The sequence below is a fragment of the Pristis pectinata genome, chromosome 7 (genome assembly GCF_009764475.1).
Source record: "Pristis pectinata isolate sPriPec2 chromosome 7, sPriPec2.1.pri, whole genome shotgun sequence".
NCBI classification, from domain to species: Eukaryota; Metazoa; Chordata; class Chondrichthyes; order Rhinopristiformes; family Pristidae; genus Pristis; species Pristis pectinata.
Window position 1 is genome coordinate 57,079,314 of NC_067411.1, and position 20,983 is coordinate 57,100,296.

At 39.8% G+C, this 20,983-nt stretch overlaps 1 protein-coding gene across 1 annotated transcript; it reads left to right on the plus strand.

Annotated features, from left to right (window-relative positions):
* Nucleotides 1–7,904: 7,904 nt before the first annotated feature.
* LOC127572408 (3'-5' exoribonuclease 1-like) lies at nt 7,905–20,422 on the plus strand. The gene is made up of 7 exons (XM_052019605.1): nt 7,905–8,038; nt 9,902–10,080; nt 10,786–11,005; nt 13,961–14,044; nt 15,092–15,201; nt 15,408–15,522; nt 17,708–20,422. Exons 1-7 carry the CDS (start codon nt 7,970–7,972, stop codon nt 17,948–17,950), a joined length of 1,020 nt encoding a protein of 339 aa, XP_051875565.1. The 5' UTR covers nt 7,905–7,969; the 3' UTR covers nt 17,951–20,422.
* The last annotated feature ends 561 nt before the right edge of the window (nt 20,423–20,983 follow it).

Below are 20,983 nucleotides of genomic sequence, written 5' to 3' on the forward strand. Positions count from 1 at the left end.
GAGTGAAATGCATGCAGAGTTGGTTTGACTTGTTCAGCAGACAAAGCACAGAAGTGTTTTAATCCTTCTGCATTGACACTGGTTTTCCCCAGAGTAAATTTTGAGCTCAGCTGAGTAAAACACCAGAGAGTGATTTCTTTGCCCCCAAAGGGTTGTGGAGACTAGATCAGTGGAGGTATTTAAAAAGGAGGTAAATAAATTTTTGAAAGATCGGGTAATTGAGGGCTATGGGGAACTACCACAAGAGTTGGGGCCTGGGGTAGATCAGTCATGATCATATTGAATGGTAGGGCAGGCTTGAGAGGCCAGCTGGCCTACTCCTGCTCCTGCAAATGCTTAATCCAACCACACAAAGTTCTGTAGTCCCTGTGAAAAGTGGATAGAACAAATGAAGAAGGAATGCTTAGTCATTCCTAGTTCTTGGCTTCAGCAAATGGCTACATGAACTTCACCTCACTTCACCTCTATTGAGGGTTTGTTCTGTGTCTCCTTATCCATATAATTTTCAATCCCATTCTTAGAGTTTTATTTAATTCTTAAGGTGAATTGTTTGCCCATGGTTAACTGTTTGATCCCAGTATTTGTTTGAGCTTGATCATTTGAAATTTCAAATAATGGTTAAATATCTGCAGTTTTCCATTCAATCTATTGGACATATTTAAAATTTCTGGACCAGAATAAATTCATTTGATCTGTGGAAGGTAATACCTTTTTTAAGCTTTAGCTGGCATTCTTTCAACTATCTATCCACTTATTCTTCCAGTAATCTGTAAATACAGTGGTCATCTGATCATGTGACCTGGGGAGGGACTTAGAATATGGAACTATGATAGTCTCCTTCACTGTTCTAAACTATCTGGCTGACCACATCTGTACCAGCACTTTGTTGGAGCAATCCAAGCCTAATCCACATGCCCAGAGCCCTCCCACCACCTGCCCCACCCCACAGCAGGTATTTTTTTCTGATTTAATTATCTCTTCTTTTCGTTTAAAGGCCTGAAGGTTTCAGTCTCAATCAGTCCTTATGATGTATTTCATACTCCAACAACACATTGCATAAAGGAATTTTTGCAAACCTCTCCCCTTCCTTGGTGAATTGAAAATTAATGTGCCCTCTTTTCTGTAAATCTCTGTTATTAATGTTCACTGTTCTTCTCCTGATCTAAACTTGGCATTGCCAGTGCTTCTTTTCACAGCCTGACCTAATAGTTACAAAAGTGCTTTGCTCCATCTGTCTTCAGAAAGAACCAATGTAATTCTGCTCTTTTGAAGTGACATTCAGCAGCATGTAACTGGATGCATTTATTATGGGAGCATACTCTAGCCTGGGAGGGGATTGGAGGAGTGAAATGTATTGGATACCATAAAGTAAACATTCAGTGTGTTTTGTATTCTGTTACTGTGGTGACACACAGCAATGCCAACTAATTCTTGATCAGTATTTGTACTCCACCATTGCCTTCAAATTTTGTTAAACAATAGCAGATTGTCCTTGTCACCAAATGCTTAGCTGATACTTGACTATTGCTGTAAATTAGAAGTGGCGTCTCTACTCTCTCTCTCCACATATTGGCACCTGAGGTTCTAGCTTGCCTTGTTCCAAAGTACTGGGTGCTCTGTCATTTACAGGCTGCAGAACAAATATTGATATTTAATGGTGTTAGTGGGTGAGTGAGTGATTAGCTGAGAGCCTCAATCAACAAGGAAGTAAAATACAGCACAGTTAATGCTGCTGCCTCACAGCTGCAGATGCCTGGATTCGATACTGACCTTGGGTGCTGTCCCTGCACAGCTAAATGCTTCCCTCTGACCATGTGGGTTTCCCCTGGGTACTCTAGTTTTCTCTCACATCCCAACAATATGCTGGTAGGTTAATTAGGAGAAATGAATCAAAGGGCAACTGATGGGCATGTGTGAGAGAGAATGAGTTGCAGGCTTAGACAGAAAAAAGAGGGGGGAATGGAAATAATGAGTTAGCTTCCCTAGGAGCTGACATGAACCCAATGGGCTGAATGGCCTCCTTCTGTTTTGTAATACTTGGAAGTATAAAATATGAAATTGATTGGATAGTGATGAGCCCATGAATGTTCACAGACCATGCTTTAAATCTGATATTTAGTTACTACTGCTCAATCTATGTCTCATTTGTTTATGTATTTGAATATTAAAGCCTGCTTCAGACATTTTGTAATCCAGAGAAAGCATTTCATACACTGTTTTTCATAGGCTCTCAGGCTGTTAAAGATCATTTCACAGCCAATGATGTACACTTACTCTTGGAGTCAGTTTATGCAGCCAATTTGTATTCAGCAGGATCCCAGGAGTAGCTAGTGAGATTCATAATTTGATCATCCACTTCAGTTACATTCGCAGAGGGATAGAAATTGGCCTAGACCCTGGTGAAACACACACATACAGACATTGTTCCACCGTGGCAGTCTTATCTTGCACTTTTCTAACACATTTACCACTGCAGCAAAACACACCCATAAACATGCACGGTGCACACCCATATAGCTCTTCCACCATGGCAGCCAACTTCTTTAAACTTATTGATGAACACCGTTTCCTCTCTCTTGAAGGATGAGGCGTTGAGGAATTGCCATCTGGCTCAACAAATGGGAGAGGCATCTTCTGAGCAAACCATCCGACTCATTTGCAGGAGATGGTGCTGACACTTATGGTCTCTGTTGTGCTGGAGCCAATAACCCATGGAAGATGCAAATTGATGGTGGGATATGGTATGTAGATATCTCAGTCATCTTTTCAGATCCCTTCTCCCCCCAAATCACTTTATCTTTCACTGCAGTCCAAATATGTTCATCAGTGCCCCTCTTACTAGTGCCTTCCCGTCATCGTTACTATGTTTCTTTTTCCTTTATCACTGCTGATTTGTAGGAGATCCCACCTCATCAGGCAAACCCCCAGCCCACTGCTGAGGAGAAAGACCAATGGTGAAGGTGAGGGCTGCATTAAAATGTCTGGAACCTCCAAGCACCAGATCCAATCTTGCCACCTCATAGCATATAGAGGACGCTGAAGCAGTACATATTTCATGAGATCCTTGGCACTGGCTGACCACACCAAAATCAGGGACCAGGGCCGCAGGTGTGTCAGCTGTGCAGAGTGAAGTCACGTGGAGTTCTGTTCATAAGGAGTCAGATAAGGCGTGCAAGAGGGCATCCTAGACGTAAAGGCTAATGCAGGTGCATACAATTGTGCTTTCAACATTTTCTAGACTGGCCTGTAGGGGAGTCCTTCTTTTCAGGTTTTAAAATGAGCCTGCTGAAGAGAAATGGGCATCTGCGTGCTGGCAGGTGTAAACTCACCCATGCTATAGCAGCTGATTTCAACTTTAATGGCAGCACAAAATTTACTGTTGTAGTGGAAGCTTAGATCAGTGCCAGCGAATAAGGATTTACTTATTGACATGGGCTTTGTGTCTGCAACAGTAGAGGTGACATCCAGCTTTGACCAACATCATGCATCGTTGCCTGAAATGATATCTCTTTGCCTTGTCACTGGAAATCCTGAAAGCACATGGTGTCAAAATCAGGTGTCACTGCCTGAACTCTTGCTTCCCTGCTCATGTTTAGAGTCAGAGAAATAGAGTCCACAAAGAGAAAGTTCAGGCTATGAGGTATGCCATGACAACATGTTCAGAGGGACCCTCTGTTCTAGTTCACCAGTTTAGGGCTGAGCCCTCATAATGACCATGTGTGGAGCAGAGCACAATGTTGATGAGATGTGAGACTTTCTCTGGCGTGTGGTGGAGGGCCAAGCACTAGAATCTCATTCTGGGGACCCTAATGGTGGTTTATTACCTCCCTTAAATAGCACAAGTGCAGTGTATAGGCATGTGTTTAAAACCTCCTTTCCTGTGCATGGCCCATATTATTTCTTAATCAGAAAAATACAGCATAATTTAAATGGTTCAGAAGGAGCATTGTATGGTGAATTGCATCATCTAGGCAGCTCAATATGTTGCTTGCAACATGTCATGCACAAAGTATTGGTGACAATTCCAGCTGCTGAGCTAATTTACCATTTTTCAACGATGCATGTGCAAATGATGAGATTTTTAATCATGCTGTGTTAAGTAAGCAAGTACTCTGTGATAGAGTTTCCAGGCTAAAGTGTTTTAATACTCTGTAGTTTGCAATTTATTTTGTTTGTGAATGAAAAAAACCATACAAACAGTAATCTTCCCATTTTTCATTACTAGTGTGATCACAATGTGAATAATAAAATATAGAAATAGATCACTACGCTGAATAGCCACAGACACATCTACAGTAAACTAGCTCTGTTCTACATCAAGAGTTAATGTGAAGGACATAAATGCTTCAGTAATAAGACAAAAAGAGGTCAGTGAATATTGGGTGAAGGTATAAGGAAGGAATGTGGATGAGCAGGAATGTTGTCAGACAATCTGGATTAAATGGACAGCAGAAGATAGATTTTGTATTATATTTAAAGAAAATAAACAGATAAGTGAAAGCCATTTTGACAGCTATGGTCAATAATGAAGATATTGCGATGAATCTGTTTGAGAGAAAAGGACTAATACATCACTTGATATGAAGACATAAATCTGCTCACATTAATTGCACATAGAAGGAATGCATGAACATAATGACGTTACATTAGTGAGATGTAATAATGCAATAAAATTGAAATGCACCAAAGCCCCTTTTACCTGGTCTGTTTAAATAAGGCAATGTGCTTATGGGATTTGAAGTACACGAGAATTTAATATTAATTTCATGGGCTATATCTGTGTACTAAATGTAGAAATGAATTATACATCTCATTGATGCTCTCAAACTGGTATAACAGAAGTGATAAGCCCACAGTAGAAATTACAAAACAGGAAGACATTTTATCCTCTGACTGCAGGAATCAACTTTCTTGACTTCTTCCTTAGAACCATCAGAGCTCTGCTTTTCAAATAATTAGTGGTTCCCACTGAAAAGATAATCTGTACTTTAATAGCCATATCTCCTAATAACCTGTTGTACAAATACATTTCTAACACTCCCCTGTTCTTCATGAGGTAATTCTGAATTTCTGCTGTACGGCGACTGATTTACCAACCATGAGAGACCATTTTGTAAATATTAACCTTCCTAAATTTTTCATAATGTTCAATATATCCATGTGTAATAGATCTCCATTAAAGTTTTACTACAAAATAACTGACTTTTCAAGCTTTCCTCCAAAAGACTTCCAAGACTTAACACAAAAATTATTTTAACCTACCCAGGCGTAATCGACATAATTTAGGCTGGCAATTCAGTGTAGTATTGCAAGAGTGCTGTAGGAGATGACGTCTTTCAGTAGAGATGTTAAATTACTGCCTCAGGTAAACATTGTAGATCTCACAACACTTTGCGTGGAGGTGTTCTTCCATTTCCCTGGCTAATAGTTTCCCTCAGCCAACACCTAAGAAGTAATTTGGTCATTTTCTTATTACTGTTTGTGGAAGTTTTCTGACTGCAAATTGTCTGTCTCATTTCTCAGGTTATAATAGTTATTACACTTAAGTTTTTCACTGACCTAAAAGTAGATCAGGATGTTTTGAGGTAAAATGGCTATATAAAAGCACATAAAACTTTATTATTTTAAAAGTGTGTAATCACCACCATAGGCACATAGATGATAAAATAATTATTTCCCATTTTGGACATAATAAATTGACAATTAGTATCATTTAAGGTTTTAACAATTCAAAGCAAAGTTAGTGTATGAAAATTCCAGAACAGATACCGTCAATATTTGACACATTGCCTTGATTCAAGGCTGTGGAATATGCCCCTGGCTTAGTTCCATACATGCATTTCTTTTACTTTTCTGTCTCCTCCAACAGACTCCACCAAGCAGAAGCAACCCATTATTTACGAAATATGAGACAGAAAAGCTGGGAAATTATGGATATGTCTGATTAACACTTGTTGCAGGAAAGCTATTGGAATTTATAATTATTTATGATTAAGGATTGATTAGATATGAATGAATCAGGGCACTCCACCTTAGAAAGAATATATTCATCTGAGAAGGAATGTGGTGTAGATTCATCACAATGTTGGATCTAATACAAAGTAGAATTGGCTTAACAGTTTGTATTTCTCAAGTGAATGGACAGCAAAACAAAGATAACTGATTGGGAGCCAGATAAACTCGCCTTGAAATAAAACCTGATGATTATAAAAAAGGAAATGACTTAAACTTCCAAGACGTGGTAGAGTTCACAAACAATAGTGCTTGATTTTGTAATACAATAAGCATTTTAAAGCAGGGCAGTGCAGATGAAGTCAAGCCACAGTCATAATGTAGATTATGAACTGAGAACTGTCTTGTTTTAAGTTTTACCATTTTATATTTATGCTGCTGCCATTCTTAGACTGTGCCCTGAAATCAAAATCGGCTTGCATCCACTCCAGTTCTGAGGAGTGGAAGATACCAATGCGTGAATTCTTTTAAGTGAAAGGGACAGAACTCCTACCATTAATTAACAGTTGTCATGCAAAAGTCAGAGAGCAGAAATGTTCACTCTTTCCAGATTCCTCCTGATCTGTTGAGTTTTTCCAGTATTTTCTATTTTTATTTCAGATTTCCAGCATTTGCAGGGTTTTTTTATTTTCATTCAGGAGGTAACTTAGAAAACATCTGTTAATATAGAGGATGGTAGAAATATGGAATTTTCTCCCACAAAAAGGAGTAAGTTGTACCACAATTAATCATTTTTAACTTGAAGATGAATCAATCTTGGCAAGATAAAAGCCACAGTGCCGAGACAGGTGCAGATATCAGCTATAAAAAGCAGAACAGGCTTGTTGGGTTAATAATCCCATGCCCGTTCCTGTTTTCCTTGAATCCATTTTCTTTCCTGAGTTATTCAAGAAGTCAAATAGGGAATTAAGAATTAGGATTGTTTTTTGCTCCAGATTCCAGCATTTGCAGTCTCCTGTATCTCCACTGGGAAAAAAATTCTTTATCCAGAACATCATGAAAATTTTCATGTTCAAGTAAGTGGCACTTAGAAAAATGATGATTTGATATAATCAAATAGTACAAATAAGAGAAATTGAGTTTACAACATCTCTTGAGGATGTAATATGTGGGTGAAATTAAGCTTGAACCAGTGGATGTGGAAAATGTAGTAAGATGTCACGTGAAACAAAGACTCTTGAGGTTAGGATCTTTTGACATGGGTTGAGAATTGGAAAACTAGCAGAAAACAGTAGGAATATATGGATCATTTTCAAGATGGCTTGATACAAGGATCAATTCAGGGAGCTCAGATATTTACAGTTGATATTTGTTACTTAAAACAAGGGGTGATTTATCATGAATCCTGGTTGTACAGCGACCCAGTGTGAAGTGGGAAAGTGAGACGTGAAGAGGATGTTGAAGCAGGCAAAACATTGCAGACAACTGAGTGACCAAGTGATTAGAAAGGTTGTTGATAAAGCCTGAAGAGAAAAGTAAGGGAGAGGTTGAAGTAGAACATTCGCATCCAGTTGCCTATTTCGGTCCCAGATATTCCAAACGCTGGAGTAAAATTCCTGTCAACCGCCGTCTGATTACTCGGAAATCCCGATGGTTCGGCATCCAGTCCTCAGGTGACTTTTCCTGCGCTGCCCGGACACTCACTGGGGTTCCCAGCCTGTCTGGACACTTCCCGGGCCCACGGAGAAAATTATTACGATACTGGGTAACATTTTTTGTTAAAGTGTGCAGCGGGGTCACTGGTCGGAACAGTCCGGATGGCGCCGGACCGGCGGCCCTGCAGCAGCTCCTGCCCACTGCCCACTGCCCACCGCCCGCCGCTCCTCACTGCGCACGCGCCGACTCCCGCCTCAGCGAGCGGAGCTGACGTCAAAGGGTTCCTCTCCGGCGGCCCTGCGTTTGTTATCGCGGCGGGGCGGAAGTGACGGGGCTTGTTTGCGCGGCGGCTGGTACAAAGATGGAGGAGGAGCAGAAGGAGAACGTCCCGCGGGCTGCGGAGGGCGGCCCAGGCCTCGGCGCTGCTCAGGTCAGGCGCCGGTGCTGAGGGAAGGGGAGCCGTGATGGGGAGGGATAGGACAGGCCTCCCCTTGTTCCCAATTACTGGGGGGTTCCTGCCCCCGGGCGATGGGTCTTCACTTGGTGTAGCTTTTGTTTGTCTTCACCGTGGGCAACCCCACCTCCCGTCCCATCCCCGCCAGCAAAGGGATTTGTGTGGCAGTTTGGGCAAGGCCTTAAATCTAAACCTTGAAGGGGAAATGTCATTATAGTAGCCACAATCCTTTTTTTGCACAAGCTGTGTTCTTATCAACCGGGCAGAATACACTAAAACTGATAATTTTTTGGGTGAGGTGGGTGTGAGTAAAGGAAGTCTAGAGAGACAAAGGGCTGCAGATGCTGGAATCTAGATGAAAAACACTCTGATGCTGGAGAAACTCAGCAGGCCAGGCAGCATCGGTGGAGAAAAGCAGGCGGTTAACGTTTTGGGTCAGGACCTTTCTTCAATACTGAAGATAGGAAAAGGGGAAGCCTAATATATACGAGGGAAAAGCAGAGCAGTGATAGGTGGACAAAAGAGAGGAGGCAGGGTGGGCACAAGGTGGTGATAGGTAGATGCAGGTAAGAGACAGTGATAGGCAGGTGTGGGGGAGAAGGGGTGAGCAGATCCACTGGGGGATGGGTCAAAGGTGTGAGGGAAAAAAGGAGGGTAGAAAAAAGAGAGAGAGGAAAGGGAAGAAAAAAGGTGTGGTTGGGGGGTAGGTGTGGGGATTATTTAAAGTGGGAGACTTCAATGTTCATGCCGTTAGGCTGCAAGGTTCCAAGATGGAAAATGAGATGTTGTTCCTCCAGTTTGTGCTTGGAATTCTCATAGGCAGTGGAGGAGGCCGAGGACTGACATTTCTGTGATAGAGGGGGAGTTGAAGTGACTGGCAACAGGGAGATGCAGATCATGGTTACGGACGGAGCACAAGTGTTCTGTGAAACAGTCACCTAGTCTGCATTTGGTCTCGCCAATGTAGAGGAGGCCACACTTGGAACATTGAACGCAGTAGATGATATTAAGGGGGGTGTAGGTAAATCTCTTCTCATCTGAAAGGACTGTTTGGGTTCCTGGATGCAGGTGGTGTAGGGACAGTGGTTCCACAGGGGTGGGTGGGGGGAAAGAGTGAATAAGCGAATCGCGCGGAGTGTGGTCCCTGTGTAAGGCAGAAAGGAATGGTGAAGAGAAGATATGTTTGTTAGTGGGGTCCTGTTGGAGATGGCGGAAGTGGCGGAGAATGATGTGTTGAAGATGTAGGCTGGTAGGATGAAATGTGGGGGGGGGGGGGGCCCTATCCCTATCCCTATCCCTATCCCTATCCCTATCATCCCTGTTAGGTCTGTGAGGGGTGGGGGTGAGAGCAGAGGTGTGGGAAATAGCAGAGATGTGGCTGTGAGCTCTCTTGACCACAGTTGGACATCTCAGATGTCCTGGAGTGGAAAGCCTCATCATGGGAGCAGATGAGGCGGAGAAATTAAGAAAAGAGGATAGCGTCGTTGCAAGAGACAGAGTGGGAGGAGCTGTGATTGAGGTAGCTGTGGGTGTCAATGGGTTTGTAAAAGATGTCAGTAGATATTGAAAATCTGTGTGATTATATTATCGTTTACTACCCTGATGCCTGCCACCTCACATCATTACTTCTCTGATAAAGAAATGTTTCTCTCCTTTCACTCTTGTCAATAACTTGTGTAAATTGTTTCACGATTTGCATAAATTTTACACCTAGCTCTTTATTTGCTGTATATGTCTTTCATCTATTGTGTAAATGAAACTGGCTTGATCTGTTAAGTAGGTGCTCATTATAAGTTACAGGTTGGTCACTGATTTGTTCTGATGTCCATTTGTCTTCAGTTGAAGCAGCGTTGCAGACTTGATGGACAAGAACATCCAATGAAAGCTACCCCTGCTGCCTTTATAAGAGACTTCAGTGACCCAGTCTACAAAGAAATTGCTGTCACAAATGGTCACATCAACAGAATGACTCGCGAGGAGCTCCGCACGAAGCTTGCAGAGCTCCATTTAGAAACCAGGTGGGTATTATTCTGCCCAACAGAAGCCATGGAGAGAATTTAATCCTGTTAGATTGGTATTCCTATTCCTGTTAATTGTTGTTAGAAAGTTTACAATGTTAAAGATAAGTTATTATGGCTGCACATTAATCTAGTGGGGTGTGGGAGACCAGATTGGTAGGGGAAAAGTCTAGATGGTGAGGAGTAGGTGATAGTGGGTGGAGGCCTGAAATCCAAATTTAGTTTTTTTTTGAAGGTGAGCAAAATGTTACATACAGTTTAAATCTATGTGCAGATTTTCTTTATCATTTAGTAACAATTTACTAACTGGTAAACTCTGGCTGCTAGAAAAGATGCTCCATTTTCAATCCAATATAATGAATTGAAGACTGGCTAAAATTTTTAGCTAACGGATTTCATTTCTATAAAATTGAAGTGTTATCATGTAAAGTATTCCATACAGTTTGCTCTTTGTCACAGAAGTTCAGCTGGGGCTGTGTATATTGTTCAACCTCCATTGATTTTAATATTCCTTCTATGGTGACAATATTTTTGTTTTTATTCTTTTTTTGTTTATCCATCATATTTTATATACATCTATTTTTCCAGTGTGAGACTCACTGCCTGTATCATTTGTTTTGAGTTGCACTTTCTCAGAACTTCTTGCTCACATTTGCACTATGGCCATAATTGACTCTGCCTTCCTGTCTTCCTGACCTACTTTAGGGGAGTGAAGGATGTGTTGAGAAAGCGATTAAAAAACTACTACAAGAAGCAGAAACTGACTCAGACCTTGCTAATCAAGCCAGAATGTTCAGATATGTACTACGATTACATCTGCGTTATTGATTTTGAAGCAACGTGTGAGGAGAACAATCCACCAGAATACTTGCACGAAATTATTGAGTTTCCTATTGCTCTTGTGAATACTCGAACACTAGAAATTGTGAGTAATTGTGTTTTGTACATCTTGGATGAAATTTAAATTCTCATGCTTTGTCATATACCAAAGCATTCAACTCCAGATTCAAGCCAAGAATGTATTAGAATCAGATGATGAGAAGTTTAGTCAAAGAAGTAGCTTTAATGGTACATTTTACAGGAGGAAAGAAATATGGAGATGAATTCCAAAGCTTAAGGTTTGGTAGCCAAAGCAAGTTGTCTATCTGTGTAACAATTAAACCTAAGAATGCTCAGTATCGGCGAGTATCAGAATTGGACAAGCACAGAAATCTGAGGGTTGTAAGGGTGGAGTTTAAAGATGGGGGTGGTCATGACCGTGGAGACGACAAGTAGGAGGGTGATGGATAATTAAGTCTTAGTATCTGTATTGGCCAAAGCAGTTGAGTTCTAGATGACAGATTTACACAGGGTTCCACAGTGGTGCTGCTAATGGAGTCACTGGCTGAAAGCACGAGAGATCTGGGTTGAATCGTGATGACTGTGGAGTTTTCATGTTCTCCCCATGACTCTGTGGGTTTCCTCTGGGTTCTCCAGTTTCCTTCTGCATCCCAAAGACATGCAAGTTTGTACGTTTAATTGGCCACTGTAAATTGCCCCTTGTGTATAGGTGTGATAGAATCTGAGACGAGTTGACAAGGATGTGGGGCGGATAAAATGGGATTAATATAGGATGTGTGTAGATCGTCAGCGTGGACTCTGGGCCAAAAGGGCCTGTTTCTGTGCTGTATCAATGTCTCTGGGATAAATTGAGGTTGAGATGAAATAGACAATGTTGAAAATATTGGGCAGGTCAAGCAGTATCCCTGGAGGAAAAAACAGCGAATCACGTCAGTGACCTTTCATCAGAAACATTAATTGCTTTTAGTGAGCAGAGGGTAGATTTGCAATTTTCTATATTGGTAATTGGTTTATTGTTGTCATGTATTGAGATGCAGTGGAAAAACTTTGATTTGCATGCCATTCATACATCATTTCAAACCATAAATATGTTGAGGTGGTACAAAGGGAAAACCATAACACAAATGCAAAATGTAGTGTTATGGTTACAGAGTGCATTGCGGGTAGACGATAATCTGCAAGGGCTATGATACAGTAGGTTGCGGTCAAGAATTCATCTTTATCATACGAGGTCTGTTCGATCGTCTTATAACGGCAGGTAGAAGCTGCCCTTGAGCCTGGTGGTGCGTGTTTTCAAGCTTTTGTATCCTTTGCCTGATGAAAGGGGGAGAAAAAAAGAATGTCTGGAGTGGAAGGGGTCTTTGATTATGTTGGCTGCTTTCCCAAAGCAGCAGGAAGTGTAGAGAGAGTCCATGAAGGGGAGGCTGATTTTTGTAATGGAGACAGAGATACTAGTGTAGTAACTGTACCAGAACAACCTGGCTAGAAGTTCATCATACTGGAGAATGTCTTCAGTACTATAGTGGGATACTTCTGTTCCCATAAAGTTTTATGTCTGAAATTAGCTCAGTGACAGGAAGCAAAGTATAATGATCTGGCATTAATGTGATTAAGGAGCTGTTTCCAGTGGCTTTCTATTGTGGTGCACTGTACTGTGTGTGTATAAGCAATGATTAAGAAGTTTGGAAATGGTGAGGAAGTTTACTGTTGACTCTGGAAGATGTCAATGGACTGTTCACGTAGATCTTAGTCAAAAAAGTGCCAGGTGGAATTCATTTTGAGAAGTTTGAAGCAAAATATTTGGGAAAAACAAATAAGGCAAGAGAATACATGTGTAAATGGTAGGACACTGAAGAGTTCAGAAGAAGAAACTTGGGACTGCATGCCCATAGGCCCTGATGGAAGGAGGACACAGATAAGCAGTTAAACAAGACATGCAGATATTTTCCTTTATCAGCTGGAGATTATAAGCACATGGCATTGCTAACAATTGAATGGACCTTCTGAGGGCAAGGCAGAGGGGCATGAAAGGTGATTCCGAGAGAGGGTTAGAACTGTATGTCCCTCGCCTCAGGTGAACCGTATGGGGAGGTTGTTTAAAATGTAGAATGGGGTATTTGGGATTGCCCCTTGTATGATTGCAGTAGTGCTTTGATGGGCCCTTGTGAGGATGCCAGTCAGGAGACAAAAAATATTATAGATCTGTTTGAACAAGCCAAATTTTGAGGAAAGCCCAGTGCTCACTTAAAGTAGTAGACCTGAGTCACCAAGCTGCATCTTACCACCTATTGTAGAGCTATGAGATTCTTGGATCACAAGAATCTTGGTTTGGAAATTAAATTTAAATGCAGTTACTAGTATTGAAAGGAACACAGCAAGCTCAGATGTGGCAATCAGATTTACAACTGGTGCAGCAGTACTGGAAATAAACCTAGATATTTTCAACTTCTGCAGGCAGAATTTTTATTCTTTTGACTTGGAATGTTATCAGGCAAGGTGATACTTGATCTGTTTTTAAATTAGATTTTGCTATAAATTTTATTTTGCTTGGAGGTTTCCTATGTAAAACATTACTTTGCCATATTCTGTGCCTGTCTAATACCAGGTTAGCATAAATTAAAAGTAGCTCTTTCCTGTGAAGTCTCCTTAATAACATCTTGTAGATGTTATTAAGGAGACTTCACAGGAAAGAGCTGTGTTGAAAATGAAGCCAAATGCCTACAGAGTTGACGCCACCAATGAGGGTTGTAGCCATAACTTTTTTGGGGAGTGTTCTTTCTGACTTTTGCACCACATCTAATTTTCATATTCTCTTTCATTAATCATCACTATTATTCATCTTTTTTTTTGGACCTTTGTCATGCAGAAATAAGCTCCTGTATTTGCCTATATTACTATAAAAAGGGACTTTGGCAAATCCTGAGGAGGTAGAAGGGGCCATGTAAAACAGATCATTCTTTAACAGTCAGACTATTGAAGGAAAGATTTTTCCAGCCCACAGTACTGAGAAAGTAATAACAAATAATTGTTACCTTTCAAGGAGGATACATTCCAGGAGTACGTTAAACCGGAACAGAAGCCCACCCTTACAGAATTCTGTACCAAACTCACAGGCATCACGCAGGTAATTTTTATCTAATGAATGGTTATAACTTGCTTCAATATGATTTGAAATGGTAATTAAAAAATAGAAACCTAGTGTCTGATTTTTTTTTTGCTTCAACTTTTTTCCCCATGTTAGATACTCTGTAAACTGGCTAAGTGTGGCCAAGTAAGAATGATAAGGTGAGAGTAGCCAATTGAAGTTGAAAATATGCAGTAATTAAACAGAAAGAGAAACCCGCTTTTAAATTACATGCTTTCTGCTGTTATCTAAAAATGATCCCTTTAACTTGGTGTAGCATAGAAAATCAAAACATATATTTACTGGAGAACAAACTTGAAGAGTTTGAGTCTGAGACTAATACTGAATAGTACCTTCATCAAAGGCTTGCTACATTATTCAATACTGAAAAATCTGTGTTGCACGTTGATTAAGAAAATTGGGCTTTATTATTTATAGTTACAAACAGAACTTGTATGTCCTTCCTATATCTAAATGGAACTCCAAGGGAAAGTTTCAATATAAATATAAACTTTACCCATCATATGCTTCCTTGAGCCACAATTAGAAATTGTCTCAGCAAATAGGACATAATTTGATCATAGTCTTCCCATCTCACTCTTTCTCAGTAGTGGACTCCAAACATTACTTTTTCTGCTTTTCAAAATGCCGTGTATTAATCTAACCACAAAATAATTTGTATTGATTTGGGTCGGTACCATCCAGTATTCCCTTCATCACACCCTCTCCCCCCCTGACCATACGCTTCATTTGAAAACTCTGCCTGACTTCCTAGATGGAGCAGTACAATACATTGAAGATTAATATATTGTAAACCTTGCAAATAGTATGCAATTCTCAGGTAGCATGCTTGCTGATAACTGCAATTTCCAGCCCTATTGTTTGAAAACTGTGTCCTGTGACTTGAACAGAACTGTGGAGATCTGCTAATATGAACTAAATGTATACAAAAGGAGAAAGTAAATAATCAGTAGTGAAGGCTAAAGTGGCAAGTATTTGAGGTGCCGGTCATCCTTTTAACCCTTCTTTTAATGTTGTTTATTCTAGGATATGGTGGACAAAGCTGGGAGTTTCCCAGATGTTCTTCAACGAGTAGTTGATTGGATGAGAGAGAGAGAGCTAGGAACCAAGTGCAGATATGCAGTATTAACTGACGGGTACATGATTTTCTTTATTTAAAAAAAAGAGCTTGCGTTTATTACGGAATTGATTTGGTTTAATAATTTAACTACATTTTTTATGGCATAGAAATTGTGCTTTAACTGGCCAAGTAACTCAATTACAAAGACATCGGTAAATTCTACCATTATCTCTATGTGGTGATGGATAATTTAATATGGAAAACTTTTTTCCCTAATCTCAGGTCCTGGGATATGAGCAAGTTCCTAAATGTTCAGTGTCACCTTAGCAGTATTGAATATCCACGGTTTGCAAAGAAATGGATTAACATCCGAAAAAGTTATGGCAACTTTTACAAGGTTTGTGATGTGATTTAGCTGTGAACAATGCAACAGAAACAAAGAGTCCAGGTTTTCATTGTATTATACATTGAATGTGACCAATAACATAAGTTCCTAGAGTTCAGACAGTTCAGTCCTAATTCTGTTTATATTTCCTTTTTACCAATTTGTCTACTTGAAAATGTGGAAGAGGCTATTCTAATCCTATTGGTGGAACAATCCTAAATCAAAACAAGCATTTATCTATCCTGATGTAGGGCCTTAATCCGAAACCTCAACCATTCCTTTTTCTCAGCGGGTGCTGTCTGACCTGCTGAGTTCCTCTAGCAGGTTTTTGCTCCAGATTTTAGCATCTGCATTCTCTTGTGTCTCCATTAAACTATCATTTGTGCATCGTGGTAGTGCAGCTAACATTAGCCACTTGAGCTGATTGTCTTTTGGGTGTGAAGAAGTGGATTCTGATACTGAACTAATCCATTGACCCTAATTTAAAACAATGATAAGAACTAGGTCTTGAAAAATAAGATATTGGATTAATAAATTGGTTGTGGGTCAGCCATGAGAAAGTTCACTATTATTTACACTGTGAATGAGGTAGTTTACCATTTAGGTAATAAATAGTAGAAGCAAATAGGAAATGGGAAGTATGGACCTATTGGAATCATCCAGTGTGGTTAAACTATGGCAGTTTTGTGCTCAATATTAGAAAAATGTTGAATTTGTTTTTTAACTGCCTGAATCATTATATAGTCTTGCATGGATCAATATTGCTGGTCTGTATTTGTATTGCAGGTTTTGTAAGTACAATCAAAGTTGCTAGGTTCCAGGGTGCTCATTAAACTGTAATGATCCAACTTGAAGGCATTAACATGGATATTCGAGTTTGCCTAGTCTTAGTCAAATGGGAGATGCATAAAATCCCTGTGTCTGAATGGTGAACCCCAAATTGCTCGGTATGGACATTGCACCTCATTTATATATTACTGACAAGAAAGGGGCAGCATGGTGAAAGATCAAGCCCAGTGGTATTTAAGAAAGAGGACCACAGAGTTGGGACGTGGACACCTGGTTTAGGGGAATGGCAATGATGGAAGTGGGTGGAGAAGTGATGTTGAGCATTGTATGAATGTGGGAACTGAAGGTGTTTCTGCTCCTCTTGGGTCCACATCCAGCTCGGTGTGCTTTTTTTTTAATCAGCATTTTATGGACATCTATGTTTTCTTTACCAATGTGATGGTGCCTTTCCAGTAGTACTGAAGGTTTGGGTTGTTTAGTGTGTGAAGAACTCATTTCCAGGCCCATAAATCCTACTATGAGAATGTGTTATGCTAATAATTAGGAAAAAAGTGGCACATAGCTCTCTAGTTCTGCTGCTTGAATTTCACTGCAAGGTCTGCTTCTTGGCAATTAATATTGCTGGCAAGACTAGTATTTATGATGCTAGGGCAGGTCAGAGAGCCTTATCCTTGGACTTCACGATTCCAATCCCATATCAGTCTTCATTGATATGGGATTGGAATCGTCAAGTCCAAGGATAAGGCTTACAGATTTCCTTCCCAAAATGCTGTTTGTAATGTAGTTGGATTTTTACAACTGCGTAGACACTTGTACAGTTTTTTTGACTGAAGTTTTAGCTGAATTTAAATTCTTTATCATATTTCTTGGGATTTGAATGATTTTCTGATTTATCAGTGTAGCCTTTGTGCTATACTGGCCCATTAATTCTGCACATCCTATATTATGGTATGTCCCCTATTTCTAATGAGATGCATTTTATTAAAAATCAGTGGTGTTGAGATAGGGTGAAATAAGAATTTTTGTCAGAATTCAGATGTTCTATCTGCATTTATTGACTTGGAAGCATTGTCAGTTCAGAAATTTTTGGCAAATGAACTTACAATTTTGCAGATACAAACTGTACTTTACCTCAAAGCAGATTGTGCATCAAAAGCTCCAGTATTTCTTTGTGCAGAGTTGATCTGAGTGATGGGATACAGCTCATTCTTTCAGTTTGTATTTCTCAAGAATTTAGTTAAAGAAAACCCTCTTGTGCTTGACTGCATAATTACTGTCTCTTCTCTCCACTCCCACAACACCCCCCCCCACCCCCCCCCCCAACGAACCCTCAAAAGTTTGACTGATATTGCACACAGTGTTTTGCTGTTTAATTTGAACTGGTTTTGACACTTGCTGTAACCATCAGGTTCCTAGGGCTCAGACCAAACTTGCCTCCATGCTGGAAAACCTCGGAATGATCTATGAAGGACGGCCTCACTCTGGATTGGACGATTCCCGAAATATTGCTCGGATTGCTATCCGGATGCTCCAGGATGGATGTGAATTACGAGTAAATGAGTGCCTGCATGCAGGACAACTGGTGAATGTGCCCAATACCTCTCCATTGGAGAGTGCTCCTCCTCCTTATTCACCATGGCAGAAAATATAGGTACTCAAATGGAGAATACAGTGCGCCCAGTTGGTTTGAAGGAGCGCAACATTCAGACTTTGTTGGCAGCTGCAAAGGATTCATTTTTAAGAAATTGTCATGTTCAGGAGCACCACCAAGATTTTGTGCTTTTCTTTTTTAATTCTGAGTCACAAGGTTGTCTGTTATCTTCCAGCTTGTACTAAAATGCTTAGTATACAGTGTGAAATGCTGCAAGTCAGGGAAGTGAGAATTGGTCAAATTTCACTTAATTGAACTATACAAACCCACCAACAAAAGCATTTTTATATTGGTTCAGCTTTGCCTTTTTGTATCTTGTATTGTGCAACTGGCACCTATAATCAAATGCTTATGTGATCTCTTAAAGAAAACATTATGTTCCTTATTGAGCAGTTTGTCTCAAGTATCCATGTGCCACACCAAGTCTCCATAATCTAAAAGAAGCCAGGTATCAACAATGTGTAGTTTCACCTTTTATTATGAACCACCGTATTATTCACCTTGCTTTGGGCAGTTGAACCCAGTTTAGTTCAAGCCTGTTTTTATTTTCTCTCTGCTGTACCAACTCATAATCTATGCCATAGCTCAATATAGCTTGGCCAACTTAATGGGATAGAACCTTGCATATTGCACGATCATTTTGCTTACTGCCTATCATAAAGGAACTTCGCTCTCCCACACCTGTGATGTATTTTGTTTTCCACAAAAGAGAATGCTCCTGGTATTAATTTAAGTTCTATGATTTAATTTTCAAATGTTTGTTTAAACAATTGCACGTGACTGAAATATTAATACTGCAAATGTTGGAGAGATTTAGATGAACAATTTTGATATTAGATGTTTTTATTACTTGTACACTATTTATTTCCCTTCACAACCACATTTTAATATTTTGCCCAGCTGCTATAGATCTCAACTAACTTTTTTAAAGTGAGTGAATTTCCCATTACCCAGTTGCTTATATGCACAAGAGCAGAGTAGTTTGATGTGCCTTTTGAACTTGCTACATTGAGAACGATGGTGCAAGAGAATCTGTACCATGGTACAGGTGCACAACATTTCACTTGTACCTGAATTACTATGAAGGCTAATTCAGCTATTTATCATTTTCAAAGACCACTTTCTGCAATCCATGTACCTTCCAAGCACCACTCCCTATGGGAAGTGCAGAATTTACACTTTAAAATCTACTAATTTCTCTGTGAAAGTTTGAAAAGATCAAAACTTGTTACACCTGTTCAGTGCCTTTGTTGGTTTTGTTCATTAAAGGCTAATTTTTACAACAACATTTTTTTACTCACTTTGACAACTGGTTTATGGAAATGCTTTGCATGTTCAGTAGTTATAGAGGAGCATTGTGTTGATGTTCAGATAAAATAATATTCTCATTTGCCACCATCTGCTCCATTGTGATTCATTGAACTGCATTGTGCTTTTTTTTAAAAGAAAAGTTTAAGGATAATCCAGCCAGGTACATTTGTATAGTATCTTTATACCTCCTATGGTTCTGTGGTCTTTATCCTGGAGTAATAGTTTGATATTCTACGAAATATTGTTATACCAAACAAACGTCTGTTGTTGGACGACCTGTTTTTGTCAATTTGCTGCTGTCAGTGACAACGCCTTCAAACAGAATCAGTTTCACTGACTATGCCCCTTCCTCTCAATTTTGCCACTGTCTTCAAACAATCACACTGCATGTTGGATATGGTTCTGGATGAGCAGAAATTTTCTCCTAATTTTGAGGAGACTAAAGCCATTATCTGCAATCTCTGCCACAAACTCTGCTCCCTAGCCACCAGCTCTGACTGTCCCTTTGAATGTTTAAATCAAACCCAACTGTTCACTTTTGGTACTATATTTTATTCCAAGATGATCTGTCAGCTACATCTGTGTATCACTAAGACTCCAATTTTGCCCAACTGCATCTTTGCGTTAGCTCATCTGCAAGTGGAAACTCTAATCTGTTGTCTTTGTTATATCTAGATTTGAATATTTCAATGCACTTTTGGAATTGGCTCCAAATAACATATTTTTGATCTGATCATTACTACTTCCTCAGTTCTAGTTTGCATCGATTCCAATTTCCTGTTGATCTTGTGTTTGCTGATCTATATCAACTTCTCGCTAAGAATCACCACAGTATAAAAATCCTCATTCTATTTAAACAATCTTCCAATAGCCTTGGTCTTCCGTATCCCTATTAGTCTCTCAACCTTTTGAGATACCAGCATGTCTCTAATTCTGACCTCTTCAGCCTATCCACATTTAATTTCTTTATCACTGGCAGCCGTGTTTTCAATTACCCGACTCGTAAGGTCTGGAGCTCATTAAACCTCTCCTTCCTCTAAGGTGCTCTTTATGATGCTTCTGCCTTGATCTTTCCATGTGGATGGATGTCAAATTTTGTTTGATATGGTTCCTGTTAAGCACCTTAAGACCTTTTTTAATAAATTAAAGGTGCTGTACTAATGCAGTTTGTTGCTAATGAGTTCTATGTGCTTGCCATTGTTTTAAATGTCTCCTTTATTCTTAATCATTTATTAAAAACTTTTCATAAGCATTGATACTGCAACAGTATAAATTAATGTATGCTATGTAAAACATCAACATTACAGAAAATTGGGCTTATGCTCTGCTCTACTTAAAGCATCTGTACTCCAATGCCATAACAAGATACATGGATGATAGAAATAAATACGGACATTTTCAGCAGGTCAAGCAGAAACTGAAATAACATTCCATATTGGTGATCTTTCAAAGGTTATTGATTTGAAATGTAACCTGTTTCTTGCTGCAGGACTTTCAGCTGAGTATTCCCAATTATTATTGGTACTCTGCTCCTGTAAAGCATCACTGCTGTTCCTGACGGTGTGCAAAGCAGACAGATGACTGCTCAAAAAAAGGTCTTTGTTAGTGGAGAATTTCGGAACATGATTTATGGAAAGTAATGTTTCTGTGTCACCTTGGGTACCATAGAAAACATGTTACTAGACTTAAATACTGTATTAACATTCTAAGGGGCACAAAGTG

Coding starts and splice junctions, on each gene's coding strand:
- LOC127572408 (XM_052019605.1), top strand. CDS start 7,970: ATGGAGGAGGAGCAGAAGGAGAACGTCCCGCGGGCTGCGGAGGGCGGC. Junction 8,039..9,901: donor CAGGCCTCGGCGCTGCTCAG/GTCAGGCGCCGG, acceptor ATTTGTCTTCAG/TTGAAGCAGCGTTGCAGACT. Junction 15,202..15,407: donor TATGCAGTATTAACTGACGG/GTACATGATTTT, acceptor CCCTAATCTCAG/GTCCTGGGATATGAGCAAGT.